General features: G+C 36.8%; 1 protein-coding gene across 15 annotated transcripts in view; it reads left to right on the forward strand.

Moving 5' to 3' along the window:
• The first annotated feature begins 559 nt into the window (after positions 1–559).
• The window catches only part of LOC117989171 (perilipin-4-like), a 39,287-nt gene continuing 18,900 nt past the window's right edge, over positions 560–20,946 (forward strand). For all 15 annotated transcript variants that reach the window (XM_069503527.1, XM_069503533.1, XM_069503530.1 and 12 more), the window contains exons 1-3: positions 560–873; positions 14,295–14,306; positions 18,560–18,739. In XM_069503527.1, coding sequence (XP_069359628.1) covers positions 855–873; positions 14,295–14,306; positions 18,560–18,739 — 211 coding nt within the window. In that variant the 5' untranslated portion in view covers positions 560–854. The remainder of the gene's footprint in view (positions 874–14,294; positions 14,307–18,559; positions 18,740–20,946) is intronic.

Raw genomic sequence — 20,946 nt, forward strand, 5'->3', positions numbered from 1 at the left:
TACGTACTTATGGCATGTGACATAAGGTCGAAATTGCAATGAGTTGCATTTTACACAAACGTGCACGAGTTTGTTATTGTTAAATAAGTGAAAAATACGAATTATATAAAAGAAATAGTTTTACTTACGAATGAAATGTGATTCCTTGACTTTTGGAAACCTTGCTTGTGTAGTTTGTGCAGAATCTCATCACACACGACGGCATTTTCGGTTGTTTTGGGAGACGAAAACAAAATACACATTACTATCAACGACGTCTTCGATAGAGCGACGACAGCGGGCGACTGAACTCAGGTTTGCTAATTAGCTTAGTTTTAACGTGCCACTTGTGGTCCGCGTATAACGTATCTACCTATTTTCTTCTAATATCATTGTAGGTAACAACTTTTTTAACAAAATGACAATAGTATCACACGTACCTACCTATGAATTTATTTTCAATAAGATTTATAATAATTTATTAGTTATAATAATAAAAAAAAAAAAAATTTGGGACTCTTCAAAAACAACACAGTTGCAGTAATAAAACGCATATTGTAGCGATGACGTAATGTGCGGTGCGGACTGCGGTGTCTAAAAATAGTTGGGATCGATCACTTTGGTCGTTGCTCGCATCTTGTAAAGTTCAGTCGAAAAACGGAAAGTGATTAGCTTGCTCAGAATCCGACTTCGTCTATTCTAGCACTTTGCGGTGTAATCCTGAAGGTTGCGCATATTATAATTTATAACGGTGAGCATTCGATTGACTTACGAAAGCGCAAAGTTAAAATTAGTGCGACATATTATTATTTTGTGTACGAAAAAGTTGTGAATTGATTGTGTGTGGTTGAATTTGTTCAGAAAAAAATACCAAGATGTTCAGCGGAATCGCAGGTGAGAATTGAATGCCGCAATTTTTTAAATGTTTTTCTAAAAAAAAATTAAATAATTTCCTTCTTTAAGTACCTACCTATAATATTTTTGTATGTAAATATTGAATGCAAATTACATATCGTTTATTTGTTTAATTTTTATGGAATGCATTCGTATTTTAAATAGTTTAGTGACTGCTGTAAATTATGGCTCGAAAATTCTGCTTGGTTACAACTGCGTAGTTAGCGGTACTGCTACAAGCATCCATTATTATTAGAGAAGAGTACATTTTGTACATGTACCTGTAACATGTACCTATGTATATTCAGTTAAATTGAAACGGGAATCAGGCTTTTATTTGAATTACACGCATTGTTATTTTCACCAGCTATGCAACTATAGTACGCGGCAGAAAATAATGTACATCGACCTTTAGAAGGAGTCATTGTCTCTGTCGTTGAGACCGATAAAACGTCATATAGGTATGAGAGACAGAGACAACGCTCTACAAAGCCGAAATGTCATTCTAAAGGCCGATGTACAATATTTTCTGTTGCGTAGGCACCTATCTACAGCTATGATGATAATTATATTAATCCGATAACGGTTTCGGCTTGGTTATTATCGCATCACTTATCTCTGAGAGACGATTGCATTGTCTGGGTCAAACAGAGCTCCGAGCTGCTAAGGTCAAGGTCAAGTTCAAGGTCATGGTCAAATGATTTATTCAAAATCTATACATAGTATAAAATAAAGTCGCTTCCCGCTGTCTGTATGTATGAACGCGTAAATCTTTTAAACTAGGTACGCAACGGATTTTAATGCGGTTTTCACCAACAGGTAGAGTGATTCAAGAGAAAGGTTTATAGCTATAGTTTAATTCTCAAAAAATTAGAGATCCCTAGAGAAATTGAAATAATGTGAATTAGGTCGGAAAAAATTCCTCTCATTTGAGTTTCCGAGGCAATGACAGCCGGGGCGGGTCGCTAGTAGGTAATAAATTACTCTTTTTGATAGTCAGATGTTGGATTTGTAAGATAGGTATAGTGGTGATAATTATTACGCAAACTTAAAACTAATTTTTATATAGATACCTACCCGACTTCTTGAGTAGGTACCCACTGGGTTCATCCTAGAAATGTTTACCAGCGTCCCGATTTCTTGCAATTCACTGTAGGATTCAGCAACTTGTGCTGCCGCCATTAAAGAGACCGAAAAATGATCGATCTGAGCGTGGCTGCACCCTACCAGAAATATTATATCATTATATAACAATAAATTTTTTTTACTAATTGTATTAAAATAAGGTCATAATATATAGGACTGGCACCACAAGGCTAACGATGCGAGATAAGAATAGTTTTGGTACCTATGACTGTCTGTTAATTGGTCGTAAACAATGGTTCATTAACTCGATGACTCATCAGTTTAAATAATCTAGAACACTGATTCAGACTTCACAGCCTTGAGTATTACTTATTCAAACTTAGCTTAGCCTACAAGCTGATCCCTGGCGTTAACCTTCTAAAGGTGAAGTTGTCACTTTGTGAAATCATAATATCATCCATGTACCTACCTATGCTATAATCAATTTGATATAATAGGTATCACGCAGGCAAAAAAACTAGTTATAAAATAAACTAGCTGCCCGGGCGAACTTCGTACCGCCTAACAGTCGATTCTTTTTCAGGTTTTTTTTTAAATTTTTCTAACCTTTTTTTATTTCACAATATTAGAGAATAAATAGATTTCCCTTCTCTCATGTCACTTTATAAACTCAGTAGTCAATATAGGTATAGGTACTCGGTTACATGCATCGAAACCATAGAGCAGAATATGATCGAAACATTACACTCAATACCTATTAGATATATCTCGAATGTAGAATATGATATCGCGTTAAATGACGCAACCCTATCACGATTGCCCTGACTCTCTGAATGTTCAAAGTTTCAATTCCATATTCCTTATTTCTGATTCATTTGACGAGGAAATGGTTAATTGGAAGAATGTACATATTTTGTATATGACTCATATTCTACTTTGATATGCTGAGACGTAGAATCTCAAAATAAATTTAAAGACGTCGTCGAAACTACGCAGTGGTACATAACATTGGATTATTATAATATTAGACCAAGTCATTTTAAATTACAAAATATCACCTAATAAGTCACGTTTCATGTGTACAGTGAGGCAATATACATGCCAAGAATAACAATAATAATATGAGTACACAAACGTGCTTAAATAAATACTATGTAATATATACCAAATAAATAATACACCATTAAAGAATTTGCATACAAGAGAAGCTGAAGCTGACCTACCTATTCAGTATTTCCAATTATAATATAAAGTAGATTGTATTAGGTTTTTACGTGATTGAACCCGAGTCTAAGAGTTTATTTACATATTTATAGGTAGATTGTGGTATAAACGAAATAATCACTTGAATAAACAAAGACCAAAAACAAGAAAATAAGAAAATCTATATGAAGCAGTTGGCGTCATACCTATAGTGACCCATTTGCATGAATCAATATTCTTATATCATCAGACCACCTATTCATTTCCTCTTTTATATTCATTATTAAGTAAATTTAAATGGTATTAGAAAACTGGGCATATAAATACCAAAACTTATAATTTTGTGTATAATATTATAAAATATGTAATATGTGGAATTATATTGTATATACTACACAATTATAATTAAATTAGGTATATCTATACGAAAAAAAATACAAAGGGACTATATTTAGGCTGTTATCAACAGTCCAAAGTTAAATACTTATCAACAATATTAACTTATTGTGCACTTATGAGAATTTTAAAAACTGCAGCTGATCTTTATCCTCTTGTTTTGAATAATTAATAAAATAATTAGCTAATTCTCATTAATGAAATCAGGTTTATAATTATTTCTGATGAACTTTTTATTTATTTATTTATTTAAAAAAGTCAAACATTGCCCGAACGAGAACATAACATAATCTAATATTATATATATGCAATATTGTGAGCAACATCTGGAAAGCTGGCAAGTGGCAACGCTGAGGTCACGGCCACATACCTACCTATAATATCACCCTATACACAGTAATGCGGTATGCATAATGCAATGGGAATCCATGACTCACTACGCCGTTCTGTTTCTGATACATCATAAGTCATAACGTCTTGTAGCCCTTGAATTAAATGAAGGAAGCTGACAACTTTCATTCGGGGGCCATTATTTTATATTTTTTACTAAAATAATAGCTCTATTAAGTATCTATGTGTGTAAAAAAACATTTTTAAATCATTTCATGGCTGCTATTAAGAAATCGTTTATGTTCCCGTCTGTTTTTGATAACGGTGGTATAAAATTTTAGGTATATTGGGGCCGATTCTCTAGTACACAATCACTGAACTAAACTAAATTAACAGGTCTAAATCTAGTGCTATCCTTTTTCGCGAGCAACATTATGACAGGGATAGCACTAGATTTAGACGTGTCATTTTAGTTTAGTTTAGAGATTGTGTACAAGAGAATCGGCCCCATTGTTTAAGTAAATGATGAATCAGTAAAATGTAACAGAAGTGGTGTTTTTCACTGAAAGATCATGAAAAATAACAGGTTCATATAAAACAACAAATTTTGAACGCATATATACCTAACTTGAAATGACAGATTTTGATATGATGCATGCAAATGGTAAATAAAATGACACAAAGGATACTACATTGTCCTGAATTAAATGTAGCGCAACTGTGGCATAAAGCTTGCAAGTTGCAGGGTCATAGTCATAGCACTGAATATATACCTAATAGTAATAGTTTAAAACTATGTCTTTAGTGTTGTATAAACAAATATAAAAATGTTTACACCAAACAAAACCTCCCCGTCTCATTCGGCAATCAAAACAAATTCTATACCTAAGCAAACGGTGACATCATCAAGGTCATCCAGTCGGGCCTCATAATATTATGCGACCAGTTCTTTCCACACGCTACCAACAAGTGCAAAAGAGACAGCATGTTCCAACCTGATCTTTCATGAGGAATGTTGTGTGTGTTAATACAAATGATATTTTTATATTTGAACTACATTAACAGATATCTCTTTGCCTCCTTGAGACTTCGATCGTCTATGTGAATGAATGCCATAAAATAACAGTTGAAGCGTTTGAAATAGGCACATCTACTGAATCAATAACAATATGGGTAACGTGTATATCACTAGATTGCGTACGTAACGTACTACCGCTACGTAATCGATAGACGTTGATTCCTAAAATGCTGGAATGGCAAACCTCGCACCTGAAAGTGCAATGTTTAGTGTTAGTCAACTTCTACTAGGCGGAGAGTGGAGACTGGAGAGCAGGAATGTGATCGATACAAACGGCTCTGCGATGGTGAAAATTCTTACAGGAAACATGTTCACAGCTGTGGACCAGTATGTGTGGTTTACCAGGTAGTACCGCTGGCCAGTCCTTGATATACGTTAAACCAGTAGGTTCCTCTAAAGACCTACCTACCATCAATGGTAAGTCCTTTTAGAGATCTACTAAGATCTACCAAAACCCACTCTCTACCAATATCGTCTAACCAGTTGTCAATCAAGTTAGTCTCTGACTCACACTCCGGAAGTTAGTAACGACCATACGTTGGCGCAACCGAAAAAAAATCCAATATCTAGCAGATGATGCATATTAGCAACATTTTAGCTGTGGAGTAACTAAGGAAGAACACGTCTTAGGATCCAAAGAACAGCAAAATAAATTGAGAAGGTGACGCGATCACTTCTAATATAAACTGACTCTAATTCACATTAAATTCCAACGAATTTAAAACCCACTGCGCTTTAGTTGTTACGTTGTTAAGGTGAGAACTCACGGAATACCCTATATTAAAAAAACACTTCGCGCACGGTTTTAGATTTTAGACCATCAGATATTATATTTTGTTTATTTTGTACAAAAACTTCCTGGGTAAAATAAGAAAATCGTGGACAAAGAAATGCTATTACCTAATAATATATCTGCCGATGTAGACGATTTCTTTCAGGAGCCCTAGTCAGAACAGAAATAACTATTGCACACCTGTGGCATAATCTATTGAACCAGTAATACCTATTTAGTATTTACTCAACAAAAACAACGCATCGACTCGGAACATCGTGATTTTATTCTAGAAAGATTTGATTGTCTTGTGTAGTGACTAGTGTGGATTATTTTATTGATATTATATTGATATATATTATAGGTAGTCAATTAAGCCATTATAATGTCACGTAACTCATAAGAAATACGAGTAGCTGTCGTCATAACCAAAACCTAATAAGAAATTCTAGGATATAAAGGTGATATTGTATGTTAAGCTTAACAAATTTGCTGGTAGTGTGGGGGTTATGAGTCGGGACATTAGTTTTATCTACCAATTTATCCCCCGTTTGATCTATGAACTTTGTACTGAGCAGCAGACGGTAACATTTCTCGTATGAGTGACTATGATTATTATATTGTAAATAAATCTGTTGTAAAATATGTATGTTTCGACGACCTCCCTGGCGCAGTGGTGAGCGCTGTGGTCTTAATAGTGGGAGGTCCCGGGTTCGATTCCTGGCAGGGGTTTGGAATTTTATAATTTCTAAATTTCTGGTCTGGTCTGGTGGGAGGCTTCGGCCGTGGCTAGTTACCACCCTACCGGCAAAGCCGTGCCGCCAAGCGATTTAGCGTTCCGGTACGATGCCGTGTAGAAACCAAAGGGGTATGGGTTTAATAAAAACTGCCATAACCCTTCCAGGTTAGCCCGCTATCACCTTAGACTGCATCATCACTTACCACCAGGTGAGATTGCAGTCAAGGGCTAACTTGTATCTGTATAAAAACAAAAAAAATGTATGTGCGGCATTGTAGCTAGGCAAAATTCGAAGGTAGGTAACTAAGTAAAGATTGATAACATTAGATCTATAGTCATTATTCATATACCTATAAATCTATTTCAGCAGCAAATGGATATAATTAGGTAGGTACTTAACATTCCTTTTTATTCTTAATGATTTTTAATAACTGTACCCTGGCGCTGTTGACTTGCTTTAGCTTAAAACTTAAAGAAGACATTATATCAGAAATAAAAATAACTTCTTTAATGCAACTTGTATCTTACGGTCTTGCTTTGAAAGATGATCTTAAGTAATTAAGTAAGCCTGCTAATAAGCTGAGGTTATTACGACACGAGGTTAGATAGGTAGGTAATTATTTAAATCCAGTAGGTACCTAAGTACCTAAGTAAGTACATAAGTAAAGTATTTTATAGCCTTGCCATATTACTAGACGAAAGCAGGACCCAGAATCAAAATAACTGGTCATCTGCCATTCATCTGCCGCGCCGGAAGATCCGATTATTTCTCAAACCATACTTTGATGTACGGAAGTAGGTAGGTACTTACCTATTAACCTTAAGTGCCTAGGTACTTATTTGTGCCTGGACGGCCTTCTAGACTAGACGTATATTATAGTGATCTGTGGCGGCCTCGTATTTGAGGGGCCCGAGGATTGATTCCGGCATGCAAACTTTGGGAGTTACGTGCGGGTCGGTAAATAAATATCACTTGCTTTAACGTAGGAGGTAACTATACCTACCTTTTTAGGGTTCCGTACCCCAGAAGGACAAAAAAACCCTTATAGGATCACTTCGTTGTCTGTCTGTCTGTCGTGTCTGTCAAGAAACCATGCAATAGGGTACTTCCCGTTGACCTAGAATCATGTTCGACAGCTAACGATGTCATAAAGAATAGCCAGGAAAAATCCGAAAGAGGAGAATGGTTACATCACAAAAAAAAAAAGAGTTCAGTAACTACTTAATATTATATTTGTTGTACCTACGATGGTACGCGGAAAATCACAGTGGAAATTTCATTACACGTCTACAAGAAAAAAAAAACGGATCCACAACTGAAAATATGACGACCACGACTAGTCTGCCAAGATTGTGCCTATGACTCAATTTACATGCAAAGGGAATCGAAACGAATTTCTATACTTAAATGTTAATTTATATGCTACTAGCTGATCCCCGCGGCTTCGCCCGCGTAGATTTAGGTTTTTAAAGATCCCGTATAGCCTATGTCACTCAGGAATAATGTAGCTTTCTACTGGTGAAAGAATTTTTAAAATCGGTTCAGTAGTTCTAAAGATTACCCCCTACAAACAAACTTAACGACATTACCTCTTTATATAATATACAACGGGCCGTGCAGCAGAAATCGTAATATTTTAATTTCGCCATAACTTCAAAACCAAACGTCCAATTTTAATCATTCAAAGACCAAATATTATCTCCATAAACTGTTCTTAGTGATGAAATCATTTATTTTGATAAGGATTAATAGCATGAGTAAAATAAACGCGTTTAAATGTAGTCCAAAAAAATTCAAGATTTTTAAATAAAAAAATGGTTGCTGTGCCTCACTCGACATAGATGGGTATAGTGTGTCGCGGACTTTTTTGTAGATATTTATAAGATCTACAATTAATTAGAACATTTTATGGTTCTATCTTTTATAGTTTAGGCAGCGTACGCAAAATAAGTAACTTTTCTGGTTGATTTTTTACACCTTGTGTCCGAAAAACCCAAATATCTTACGGAACCCTATTTTTTTCCAAAATAAAATATAGCCTATGTTACTCGTGGATAATGTAATGTAGCTTTCGAATGGTGAAAGAATTTTTAAAATCGGTCCAGTAGTTTTTGAGCCTATTCAGTACAAACAAACAAACAAACAAACAAACAAACAAACAAAGTTTTCCTCTTTATAATACTAGTGTAGATGTATAAGTCTCGCAAATTGCTAATGCGCGTAACCGCCATTTTAGTGACGGCAACACTAGACTGAAGTTTCGAGCTGATGGTACATTTTTATTTCGGCTGACGTCAAAATGACGTCATTTCGATTTTAATGGGATATGGTTCCAGCGCAATAGCAATTTGCGGCACTTATACATACTTAATAATTATATATTGTCTTATACACTTTGTCGTCGTGATTAATATTTAAAATACCAATGCCAGATTACAGATTTCTAGCACTAGTCTCTGAGATTAACCGAGGACGGACGGACGGACAGACGGACGGACATGGCGAAACTATAAGGGTTCCTTGTTAACTACGGAACCCTAAAAAAGAACGTATTTTCACGGACTCGGAACAGATGAGTGCGTGATCGTTGTAGGGTTCCTTTTTTAGAGTTCCGTACCTCAAAAAGAAAAAGGATATCTTATAGGATCAGTTTGTTGTCTGTATGTTTGTCTGATGTAGGTACTATTTTGAACTAAAACAAACATAACTATTAAAGTCAAAGTCAAATGATTTCTCCTACTTCACTTTTTAACTGACTTCCAAGAAGGAGGTGGTTCTCAATTCGGCCCGTTTTTTTCGACTTTTTTTTGTTCACCGAATCTACAGAACAAAATATGTCGGTCATCATTCCCTCACACCTAGGTTATAAGTAGGTACAGTGAATTACAGCAAGGGCTATTCCCATTGATTTGTTCTATAATAAATTGTTTTTTTTAAGTTATCAAATCACTTGACTCTCAAATGAGAGATTACAAGTCATTTGTCTAGCACTACTTAACATTTTATGGTTGTAGGTATGTGTTGTGTGTTGTAGGTATGTTTTCTTACACTAACACCCGTACTCAGAGTCGCTCAATCGTTACTTAAGTTTAGTTAAAACGAGACAGAGCTACCTATAGATATATCTCTCACATAAATCTGTCCTATTTTTAACTCAATCTTAAGTAACGATTAGCGACTCTGAGTACGGCGGTTAATCTTTTTTGTTGTATGTTTTCTTACCGTTAATTTTTTTTTGTTTTTTCTTACCCTCGTGTCTCTTACATAAGCTGTTCATTCAAATTCTTTTGCACGACTTATCCGTCTAAATGAGCATGCTGTAGCCGCCTACAATTTGAATTACGTAAGGACCTAGGATTTGAATAACGTATAATTTGTTTTGTACTAGTCTGTTGGTGGTTCAATTGAAAAAAAAATTACTAAAATTAGTATTTTAAATTTTCAAACTAAGATAACTTTATCAAGTGGGGTATCATATGAAAGTGCTTTACCTGTACATTCTTAAACATTTTTTTGTTTATTTGAAGCATAGGTACCTAATAGTTTTTGATTTATCGTGCAAAATATCGTAAAAAATACCGTTCCTCCCCCCTTTCTCCGAAGTTTACCAGTCGAAAAATCTGAAATAATTATGTTCAATTTAGAGAAACAATAAAACTAACGATCTATCGTAGTTTTTTTTTTATATTATTAAAATAATAAACCTCTACAAACAAAGTTCGTTTTGCGGTTCGTTAACAAAAGTGACTACTGTAGTACGGAACCCTCGGTGCGCGAGCCTAACTCGCACTTAACCGGGTTTTCTCTGGAAATACGAAACCATAAAAAAGAAACAAATACTAGCAAAAATATCCGCAAGCCATCAGGAAAAAAGTTGTTGGCGGGCCTGGGGCTAATCTTAGCTCGCGGTAGAGTAAATATTTACTTCGGATAAAAATATCGTGTGAGATAACAGTTGCCATTGGCATTAGGTAGGTACCTACCTACGCGATTGTTTAGGATGTAGACCTAATTGTGTATGCATAGGTATATAGATTTACGATATAATATGAATATGATTGATAGAAGAATGCCTATCTACACACTTACCTATCTATTGTTATGATATTTTTGTACCTTACATAACATAACTCATACTTCTTAGTCACACCTAGATAGTAAGTAACTACGTAGCCAATTTTAGTTGTTTTTAGGGTTCCGTACCTCAAAAGGAAAAACTGAACCCTTATAGGATCACTTTGTTGTCTGTCTGTCTGTCTGTCTGTCAAGAAACCTACAGGGTACTTCCCGTTGACCTAGAATCATAAAATTTGGCAGGAAGGTGGGTCTTATAGCTGAAATTTGGGGAAAAATCTGAAAACCGTGAATTTAGGGTTAGATCACACAAAAAAAATTAAATTGTGGTCATGAACTAATAATTAGTATTTTCAACTTTCGAAGGGAGTGACTATATCAAGTGTGGTATCATATGAAAGGTCTTCACCTGTACATTCTAAAACAGATTTTTATTTATTTTTACGTATCATAGTTTTTGAATTATCCTGCAAAATGTCGAAAAAATACGACTGTAGTACGGAACCCTCATTGCGCGAGCATGACTCGCACTTGGCCGTTTTTTTTTTTTTAATTTGATGACAAACACCCTTAATGTTACTAGCATTTTCTCGCGACATTTTGTCCTTGTATTGTAAGTAGGTAACCAGGCACCTCATGTGGCACTCGGGGATAATGTACTAGTGGTACTAGATAGATCTATCAGTGAAAGAATTTTAGAATTGGATTATTATTAGTTCCGGAGCTTACCCCCTACATTCAAACTTACATTTATATAACAGAAAAAAGTACTTACTGTAGGGGGCAAAGTTCGCGTACAGGTAGGCAGGGACAGAGAATTCAACCTCTGGTCCACCCTGATATAATCCTACTCTATGTTCTGGTCTGTGTGGGCAGGATTAGATAGAGGTCGTCATCGTCGTCGTCTTGAACATTTAAAAAAAAATGGCGAGCAAACGAGCAGGCGGGTTACACGATGTTAAGTGATTAAACATGTGCAGTACCAGAGGAACCTTTCTGTTGATCCGCCCCATGAATAACCCCATGTTGTAATCTAATGGGAACACCGCCGAAGGTAGTTGATTCCACAGTTGGCATGTGCGTCGAAAAAAGGATCTGGCACAACGGGCGGTCGAAGTGCTATAGACACCCCAAGTGGTGAGAGTGAAATTGTTTGCGGTGGCGTGCGGTGCGGTTGTTGATAAAGGAGGGTGGAATGTGATCAAACAACTGTTCAGAGCACTCCCCACATAACATTATTTCTTGTAGGGACTTCCAGATTACAAGATGTTGTGCGTTGGCCGCTGCCGTCCAGCGAGTGGTTCCCTACGACTTATTTGTTGTCTATTATCTGGCAACGGCCAACACTAACACTTTTCAGCGCGAGTTCGCCATTCCAACACCTTGAGAGTTGAGACCCCCATATGTCTATCGGACCTCCGAACTATGCGCCCCGCCCTTTGTCATTTCAGCTTCGCACCCCATTGAGCTATGTCGCTTTATTTCTGATTTGATCACGTAGAGGAACTGCGAGCATAGCTCTCTCTATCGATCCAAATAGGTTGGATAGAAGCAGGAAGTCAATTGAATAGAATATATTTAAATTCAAGTAAACTTTGAAAAGTGCTTTTGAATCTTCAACTAGTCTAATTTACCAATGGTTCGGAATGCCGTTCCTACCAAGAAGAACCAACAAAAAACTCGGCGGTTGCTGTCTTCAAGTGATCAGTTTATAATATTATTATACCATACTGTAAAAGCAATTGCAGCCCCGTGCATTGCTGGAGTGAGTCAAATCCAGGCTTTTTTGTCATTTACATACTTAGTCTTCGACTGTATAATATGCTTTTTTTAGGAGCATACTTTTAATAGATCTTTTAAACTTGTGTAAAGGCAAGTCTAAAATTGTTTGTGGAATTTTGTTATAAAATATTACACTAATTCCCACAAAAGACTTTCCCACTTTCCCGATTCGGAGCGTAGGAGTTGCGAGCTTATTACGGTTCCTACTAGTTCGTCTGTCGTGGAAATCGTGGAAATAAAACATAATACAAGGAATTTCAACACAAAAATGGACTTCTGTTAAGTTTTGGGAGATTTTAGCGAATTATTAAGCTTGTGGTTTATCTTCTCTAGGTATGTACCAGGTACGTAAGAGTCCCAAACAAAAGTTCATCCACTCAACAATCTCTAACTGACGGGCTATGTTCTATTTTAGTTAGCATCCGGACCATTGTACTCTTATGACACTTTAACTGATGCTAACAACCTGTGCCAACATTATTGCCCCTAATGCTATAGACTTTATTGAAATTATTTTGATAAACTGGCCAAGTGCGTGCTGTACCTAACCACTTAATGTGCCTATATTCTGTGCTGTATAAGTACCTAACTCAGAATATGCAACATACTAGGTCCTACTTCTGGATTCTATATTTCTGTAACCATCCTTAAATAAATAGCTGCTAAATCTTTAGCAGCAGCGTTCATTAATATATTTTATCTATTTAGTTTTTATCTTATACATCGATTTTGAAATATTTTTCGTAAAACTAAGCAAACTTACGGTACCTTAGCGTTCCGGTTTGAATTACGACGCCGCGTAGAAATCAACATGGATTTAATAAAAAATGCCATACCCCTTCCAGCCCCCCAATTGTGTAAGAATAACCATTTCATGGCTATCGCAATCGTCAAGAAATTCTGCCCTTTGATTGGCTGTGAAAAAATGTAAACAGCGAATCAACCAATCAAAGGGCAGAATTTCTTGACGATTGCGATAGCCATGAAATGGTTATTCTTACACAATCGGGGGGCAGGTTCTACCAGGTGAAATTGCAGTCAAGCACCAGTCAAGGCCAAGGGGTAACTTGTATCTATCTGAATAAAGAAACCTACCTTCTAGACAGACCTAGATAAGTAGGTACCTAGATAGGCGTAGAAGTTGTTTATAGCGTAAAATAATAACCACTAGCTTCTACCTAAGTTATTTTAAAGGCTCTACCTAAAAGCCGGTTTGGCTATGGGCGAAGTTCATTGGTCCCTTACTGTAAAAGGATCTAGACATTTCAAATAGATAAGTAGGTAACTGAAACCTACCTAGTTTGCTCATAAATATATATATATTTTTATGTCAACAACTTTGATTTAGAATGAGTGTTGTAAGGCTATATTATCTGTAACCTTCTAAGCTTTCTTCTTAATTTCTGTACCTACCTACCAAGCTAACCTGAAGATTTAAATATTTAGACCACACTAATAAATTTTCATTGCATGAATTTTGACTTTTTTTTTCACTGAGGCACACCCCTAATAATTTGATCATTGATGATTTTTACTGCTAGAAAGTAGAAACCTCAGTAAATTGCATATCGCCATTAGAAAAGAAATAGGTACCTAGTCTCATTTTAGATAATAAACAAACGTTTATGCATGGACAATGGACATCTTAGTCATAAATTGTAGAATATTGTATTATCACGTACCTACGTCAAAGAGAATATAATCACTAGTACCTACGCGGCAGAAAATAATGTACATCGACATTTAGAAGGAGATAGTGGATTTGTAGAGCATTGTCTCTGTCGTTGAGACGGACAAAACGTCTTGGAATGGATATGAGTGACAGAGACAACGCTCTGCAAAGCCGAAAAGTCATTCTGAAGGCCGATGTACATTACTTTCTACCGCGTACTACTACTGTAGTTGGAATGTTTGTAAACTAAAAATAATTGTTATTTGTATTTTCCATGCTTTCCGATAGACAAGAATCTCGGTGAGTTAGAAATTGTATGAGTATTACCTAATATTATATAGCTAGTTGGTTACTTAATGTATGTACTTATGTATGTTTATTGTACCTACTAATCAGATCTACGACTCTTTTTCAAGCAAGCGAAGATACATTAGTATTCCTATCCTACGTTCCAAATCCAAAAAGGTTTTTTGGTCATTATGCTAAGCAAAGAGCTTGCTTAAAACCATAGGTACTAAGTAATATTTAAATGCGAAAGTGTGCCTGTCTGGCTGCTAGCAGTCGAAATTTAGCAGGTAGGTACCTACCTACAGAGCTAGCTCACATCCGGTCCTAGCACACGGGGTCGGACAGACTACTTTTTGTACCGGAAAATTAAAATAATTCCCACAGGATTATTAAAAAAACCGAAATTTACGGTGATGTAGTCGCGGGCATAATCTAGTAAGTTAATAATGAGTAGGTACCTACCTAATTATATAATAAGCTTATTACAAGTTAATTTACAATAGGTACATTATCTTCCAAGACATGCCAAAATATGCTGATTGTAAGTAAAGTAATGTATCAAAGAAAAAAAAAACGTGCGTGGAAAATTTATACCTTGTTATCAAAACCAGTTCGCAATAATATTATGTCTACGAAAACAGTTTGCATAGGTAGATTACGTCATATTTTTAGGGTTCCGTAGCTCAAAAGGAAAAACCTAGAATCATGAAATTTGGCATGTAGGTAGGTCTTATAGCAGACATTCGGGGAAAAATCTGAAAACCGTGAATTTGTGGTTACATCACACAAAAAAATTAAATTGTGGTCATGAACTAATAATTAGGATTTTCAATTTTCAAAGTAAGATTATATCAAGTGGGGTATCATATTATGAAAGGTCTTCACCTGTGCATTCTAAAACAGATTTTTATTTATTTTTATGCATCGTAGTTTTTGAAATCGTGCAAAATGTCGAAAAAGTGCGACGGTAGTACGGAACCCTCGTTGCGCGAGCCTGACTCGCACTTGGCCGGTTTTTTTTTCATTATCAAAATAAAAGTAGGTGAATAACAGATTACTTACACGATTGATAACAAGTGATCGTAGAGCAGAGACAATAAATGAAATTGTAGACTCCGTCTGAATAGTGACGACCTCCCTGGCGCAATGGTGAGCGCTTTGGGCTTATAAGTGGGAGGTGACGGGTTCTATTTCCAGCAGGGATAATTTTTGATTTTATAATTTCTGAATTATCTCTGGTCTGGTTTTTTAGCAGGCTTCGGCCGTGGCTAGTTACCACTCTACCGTCAAAGCCGTACCGCTTAGCGATTTGGCGTTCCGGGACAGTGTCGTGTAGAAAGATAGAAGCCGCCATTCTTCCAAGTTAGCCCGCAAGGTCAAGGGCTCAACTGTAATAAAAAAATCGATAAAGAGGGAGTTAGACACACACACGAAGGGTTCCGTACTATCGAACAAGAAGTAACACTTTGAAATTTTTATTATTTGTTGATTTCAGCGCCAATAGAAACTGGTGATTCTATAAAAATTTCAATTCTACCTCACGGTTCATGACGTACAGATACAGCCCTCTGACAGAAAGACAGACGGACGGACAGCAGAGGCTTATTAATTTATGGTCCGTTGGCACTTACCATCGGGTACCCTAAAAAGATTGGATTGCGGCAAAATTGCGGCAATGCGTCATAGCGCCGCGCAGGGTGTCCTTTCTGTTCGATAAAAGTAGGAGGGGGAGGCGTGGGTACCGCTCATAAGATCAATAGGTACCTACTGTAACCGGTGCGGTGGCATTGTGAACTAAAGTGAGAGAAAACTCCATAGAGATAGTATAAAACATATTCATCCAAGGAACTCGGTTTGATCCTGTAGGGCGATTGTCTAAAACAGGCATCAATCATTATTACAATCTCAATTGCTCTGATTGGCTAAATTTGAGCGATTCTTGTTGCAACATGACGGTTTGTTCCGGCGCTTCTTTTGCTTGTTCTCAGGTGGAAGAAGCGCCGGAATAACCAGCTCTTAGCTTTAAGTTGTGATGTGTGGCACAGTTGTATAAATAAACGTCTTTTCTTTCTTTCTTTCTTTCTTTCAACAATGCATTGTAGCCAATCGTGAGCGAGCGTTAACCAATAAGAGATGATTGCGATCGTGACATTGTAGCTGTCATTCTCCCGCAATCGCGCAGTTGAATCGAAGATATTATGTCAAATATTAGACTATGGTGACGTAAAAACCAAAGAAAAATAGGCTATTCATGGGCTACATAATAGCAATGTAGGAACATATTTTGACGCCGTCGTGTCGTCGCCGACGTCGAAGCCTCGACGTTTTGTTATAAGCTCCCTCTGTTCTGTGGTGAACTGTGGCGGTGGGTAGGTAGCGAGGTACACATTCATAACTAGGTATACATCCCGCATTTTGCTCGAACAATGTTTGGTAACATCGAAATGGCGTCATTTTAACGTCAGCCGAAATAAAAACATACCATCAGCTCGAAACTTCAGTCTAGTGCTAACGTCACTAAATGGCGGTCATGCGCATTAGCAATTTGCGGGACTAAATCTTTTGTGTCAAGATTTTTACTTTCGGAAGAAGATTTTTTTTTTTTTTTTTTAATTTGAAACCACAATTAGCCATTCTCCTCTTGTCTTGTCCCGCTCTGATTTTGAGAAAACCTCAGATCAAACAGAAACAAACTCTTGACTGACTGACTGACAGACAACGCACAGCTTGCACAGAGGGTTGGTCAAAAACCGTATCCCACTCCAGTCTCCACCCTAATAATTTTATTACATTAGAACTTAGAAGAAATAAATCAAGTAGGTACTTACCTAAAATATTATTTATATATGTACCTATGTAATACACTTATTTATAATTTCAATGACAGTAGAACTAAAATGAAATACTGTGAAGGTAGCAATATATATGTAGGGTACTGGATTAGTTGAAGGTCGCAACTTAATGTGCCTATGCCGTGTTAGGCTCTAGGCATGAGCTAACACCTACATTGTATGACCGTTCCGTATAAACCTTGGTGATTAAATACCTAGAATAACTCGCCTGTCTTTATATGGTTAATGCATAAGTATTTTAGATTCAGATATATAATATACTGTACGGTGTACCCGTATAACTGTGATAGCCTAGTGGTTAGGACGTCCACCTTCTAATCGGAGGTCGGGGGTACGAACCCAGACACGCACCTCTAACTTGTCGGAGTTAATTAATTAAATATCACATGCTTTAACGGTGAAGGAAAACATCGTGAGGAAACCTGCATGCCTGAGGGGTCTCCATAATGTTCTCAAAGGTGTGTGTGAAGTCTACCAATCCGCACATGGCGAGCGTGGTAGACTATGGCCAAACCCTTCTCACTCTGGGAGGAGACCCGTGCACTGCAGTGAGCCGGCGATGGATTGATCATGATGATGATGATGGTGTACCCGCTTGGCTAAAACGACTCGTGGGCTAGGGACTATAGGATGCAATGCGCACCTGACCTTAGGAATGCTTACGAGCCGTATCAGTTATACCTACCTATAAATATAATCAACGTCCTGTCAGACACCTATATGCTATGTAGGCCCCAACTACCTACGCACTGTAACTAATTAGGTCTAGGTATCTACTTTGAACGTAGATTAGGCACTACTATCAATCTGACTAGACACAGCTCTAGTCTATTAGAACGGTTTATCAGATGTCCAGGATTCTCTTTACTTTCTGAAATGCAATTGTAATAATAATTGTCTTACTCGATCCTGTAAGATTCGAAATCATTGCAGTTTTGGTCTTGATTTGATTCAATCGTCGCCCTTGGTTCATTTAGGTATCTATTTAGGCTTCTTCTAGTATTGGTTTATAATTACTTAATGAGGCTAAATCAAAATCCATACTATACTTACTATAATATTATAAATGCGAAAGTGTGTCTGTCTGTCTGTCTGTCTGCTAGCTTTTCACGGCCCAACCGTTCAACAGATTTTGATGAAATTTGGTACAGAGTTAGCTAATATCCCGGGGAAGGACATAGGCTACTTTTCATCCCGGAAAATTGATGAGTTCGCACGGGATTTTTAAAACTTAAATCCACGCGTACGAAGTCGCGGGCATCAGCTAGTATTATCATAAAATGATAAAATCGTAGTCCACATTCGGTGCTGACTCTACTTTTCTCCAAGCCTTCTATCTTCTTTTGAACGCCTTATGCTTCAACTTACCTTAAAAATTAATGCACATATCTTAAAAGGAAATTCTTCTTACAGACGCGTTCCGGAGCGTTGGAGAAAAAACTGCATCCCTCTTCGAAAAAAAGAAGAAGGATGCAGATCAGGTCGCGGCAGAGACGGCCACAGAAGCGGGGCAGATCGCTGATAACCAGATGAAGAAGGCTGGAGAAGCGGTCACCAGCGTGGAGAAGGCTGCTTCTGACGCTGCTAACTCTGGTTTGTACTACTATATGTTAGTTAAGGAACAAGAAGCATGTAGAGCAGCTTGCGTCATAGAGATCACGAGGCAGTGCGCGTGGTTGATGACCAGGTGAAGAAGGCTGGAGAACTGGTCACCGGTGTGGAGAAGGCTGGAGAACTGGTCACCGGTGTGGGGAAGACTGCATCTGACGCTGCTAACTCTGGTTAGTAGTACTCATGTTAGTTAAGGAACAAGAAGCATGTAGCGTAGCTCACGGCCGAGACGGTCACAGAGGCGGAGCACATAGTTGAAGACCAGGTGAAGAAGGCTGGAGAACTGGTCACCGGTGCGTAAAAGGCTGCTTCTGACACTGCTAATTCTGGTTTTTAGAACTCTATGTTAGTTAAGAAAGCAGTAGGTACAGGATATAGAGTAGCTCGCATAAGAAAATGCCTTAAAGGCGGCCCACGTTGCTGACGACAAGGTGAAGAAGGTCAGAGAACTCATCACCGGTGCGGAAAAGTCTGCTTTTGATACTACTAACTCTGGTTTTTAGAACTCTATGGTAGTAAAGAAAATAGTAGGTACTGGATGTAGAGTAGCTCGTATAAGAAAATGCCTTAAAGGCGGCCCACGTTGTTGACGACAAGGTGAAGAAGGTCAGAGAACTCATCACCGGTGAGGAGAAGTCTGCTTCTGACGCTGCTATTATTTGGTTTATTAACTGAATATTAAATGTTAAGAACTTAGAAGGATTTTATTGGATACACCAGCCTTGGAAGATTTAAATAGAAACAACCTTGTATTAAAAGTATCTAATTTTAATTAAGTACCTATTCGCAGCCTGCGAATATATAGATTCTAATCCAGTTATGCAGTAAAGTTTCCCAGGCATTTGAATAGACAGGTAGTTAACGCGATTGTTTTTGTTTATTAGAACTAGTTTGACTAGTTATTTTAATCAGATACCTGATACATAGTAGAATTATAACTTTTGGTATGATTTTTTAAAATAAATAGATACGTAGGTAGGTTTCTAAATAAAGTAATTGGCTATTAATCTAAGTATTGGCCTATCTAAGTATTGGTATATAATATGGTCCATAGACCATAATAAATTAAGTTAGGTAGGTACTTACCCATATTAGGTAGGATATAGGTAGCCTTAAATGTCAAATTCCTCTACAATTACTACATCAAGGTATCAATCTTAGATCTAGACTATGCCCCGGTAAAATCGATGCCCCCTAATATCTAAGCTTAGTGAAAAACACATCAAAGTTTTCGAGCTTCTGGAACAAAATTTAAGTTTTAAGTTTTTAACACTTAATTCCAACTTGTGGCGACAAAATAGCTAATTCTCACGTCCGCTGATGCAATAATCAAATACTAATAACCTATTCAATTAATTTATACCTAGGTAAAGGAAAATTTACATAATGTATTAACCTACAAAATAATAATTTAAAAAGTCATTGGCCTTTGGAATAATAAAACAAAGTTACCTACCTGCCCTACTTAAACATTCATAATATACTTACGTTTCGAACAGTAAAAATACGGTTTCAAAGAGGTAGGTAGGTAACTTGCAATAATACATAACACAACCGAAAATACATGATGTATTTCACCAACTTCATGAACTTAGGTAGGTAGGTATTTATTTGTTAGACGTAGCAGGGTTTTTTTAAATTCTATAACAATGGGTATAGTTACCTATGCTAAAACCATAATAATAATCATATTATTAAAGGATTAGAGAATGGGGTGCATCAAGGTGGTCTGGTTTCTCCTTACCTCTTGAGCGTATACATAAACGATCTAATTATTCTGATACGTTGTACTACAAAGGTATGTTAACCCTTGTCATATTACAGGTACAAAATAAAATAACTTACTGAAATCATATCAATAATAATACCAAATTGATACTGAAAAATAGATTTTTATTGGTCAAACTCATATCAGTGAACTTTCGTACACTAAATATTATTATGTAATTTCAAATTGGGATGCGTACAATATAGAACGATTTTCCTTCCCTGGCGACAATTATACTGTACCTACAAAAACAATATGAAACCAATAACAAACGTAGTAGATATGCTAATTAGTACAACCTTGATCTATTATACATATAAAATGTGAATTTCGGCGTCTCGCGTCAGTATTATCTTACATCAGTAAGGTAGAGTGCGTGTTATTATTCGAAAGGTACCTACGCATGACCAGAGTGGCTCCA

This window comes from Maniola hyperantus, chromosome 15, assembly GCF_902806685.2.
Source record: "Maniola hyperantus chromosome 15, iAphHyp1.2, whole genome shotgun sequence".
NCBI lineage: Eukaryota > Metazoa > Arthropoda > Insecta > Lepidoptera > Nymphalidae > Maniola > Maniola hyperantus.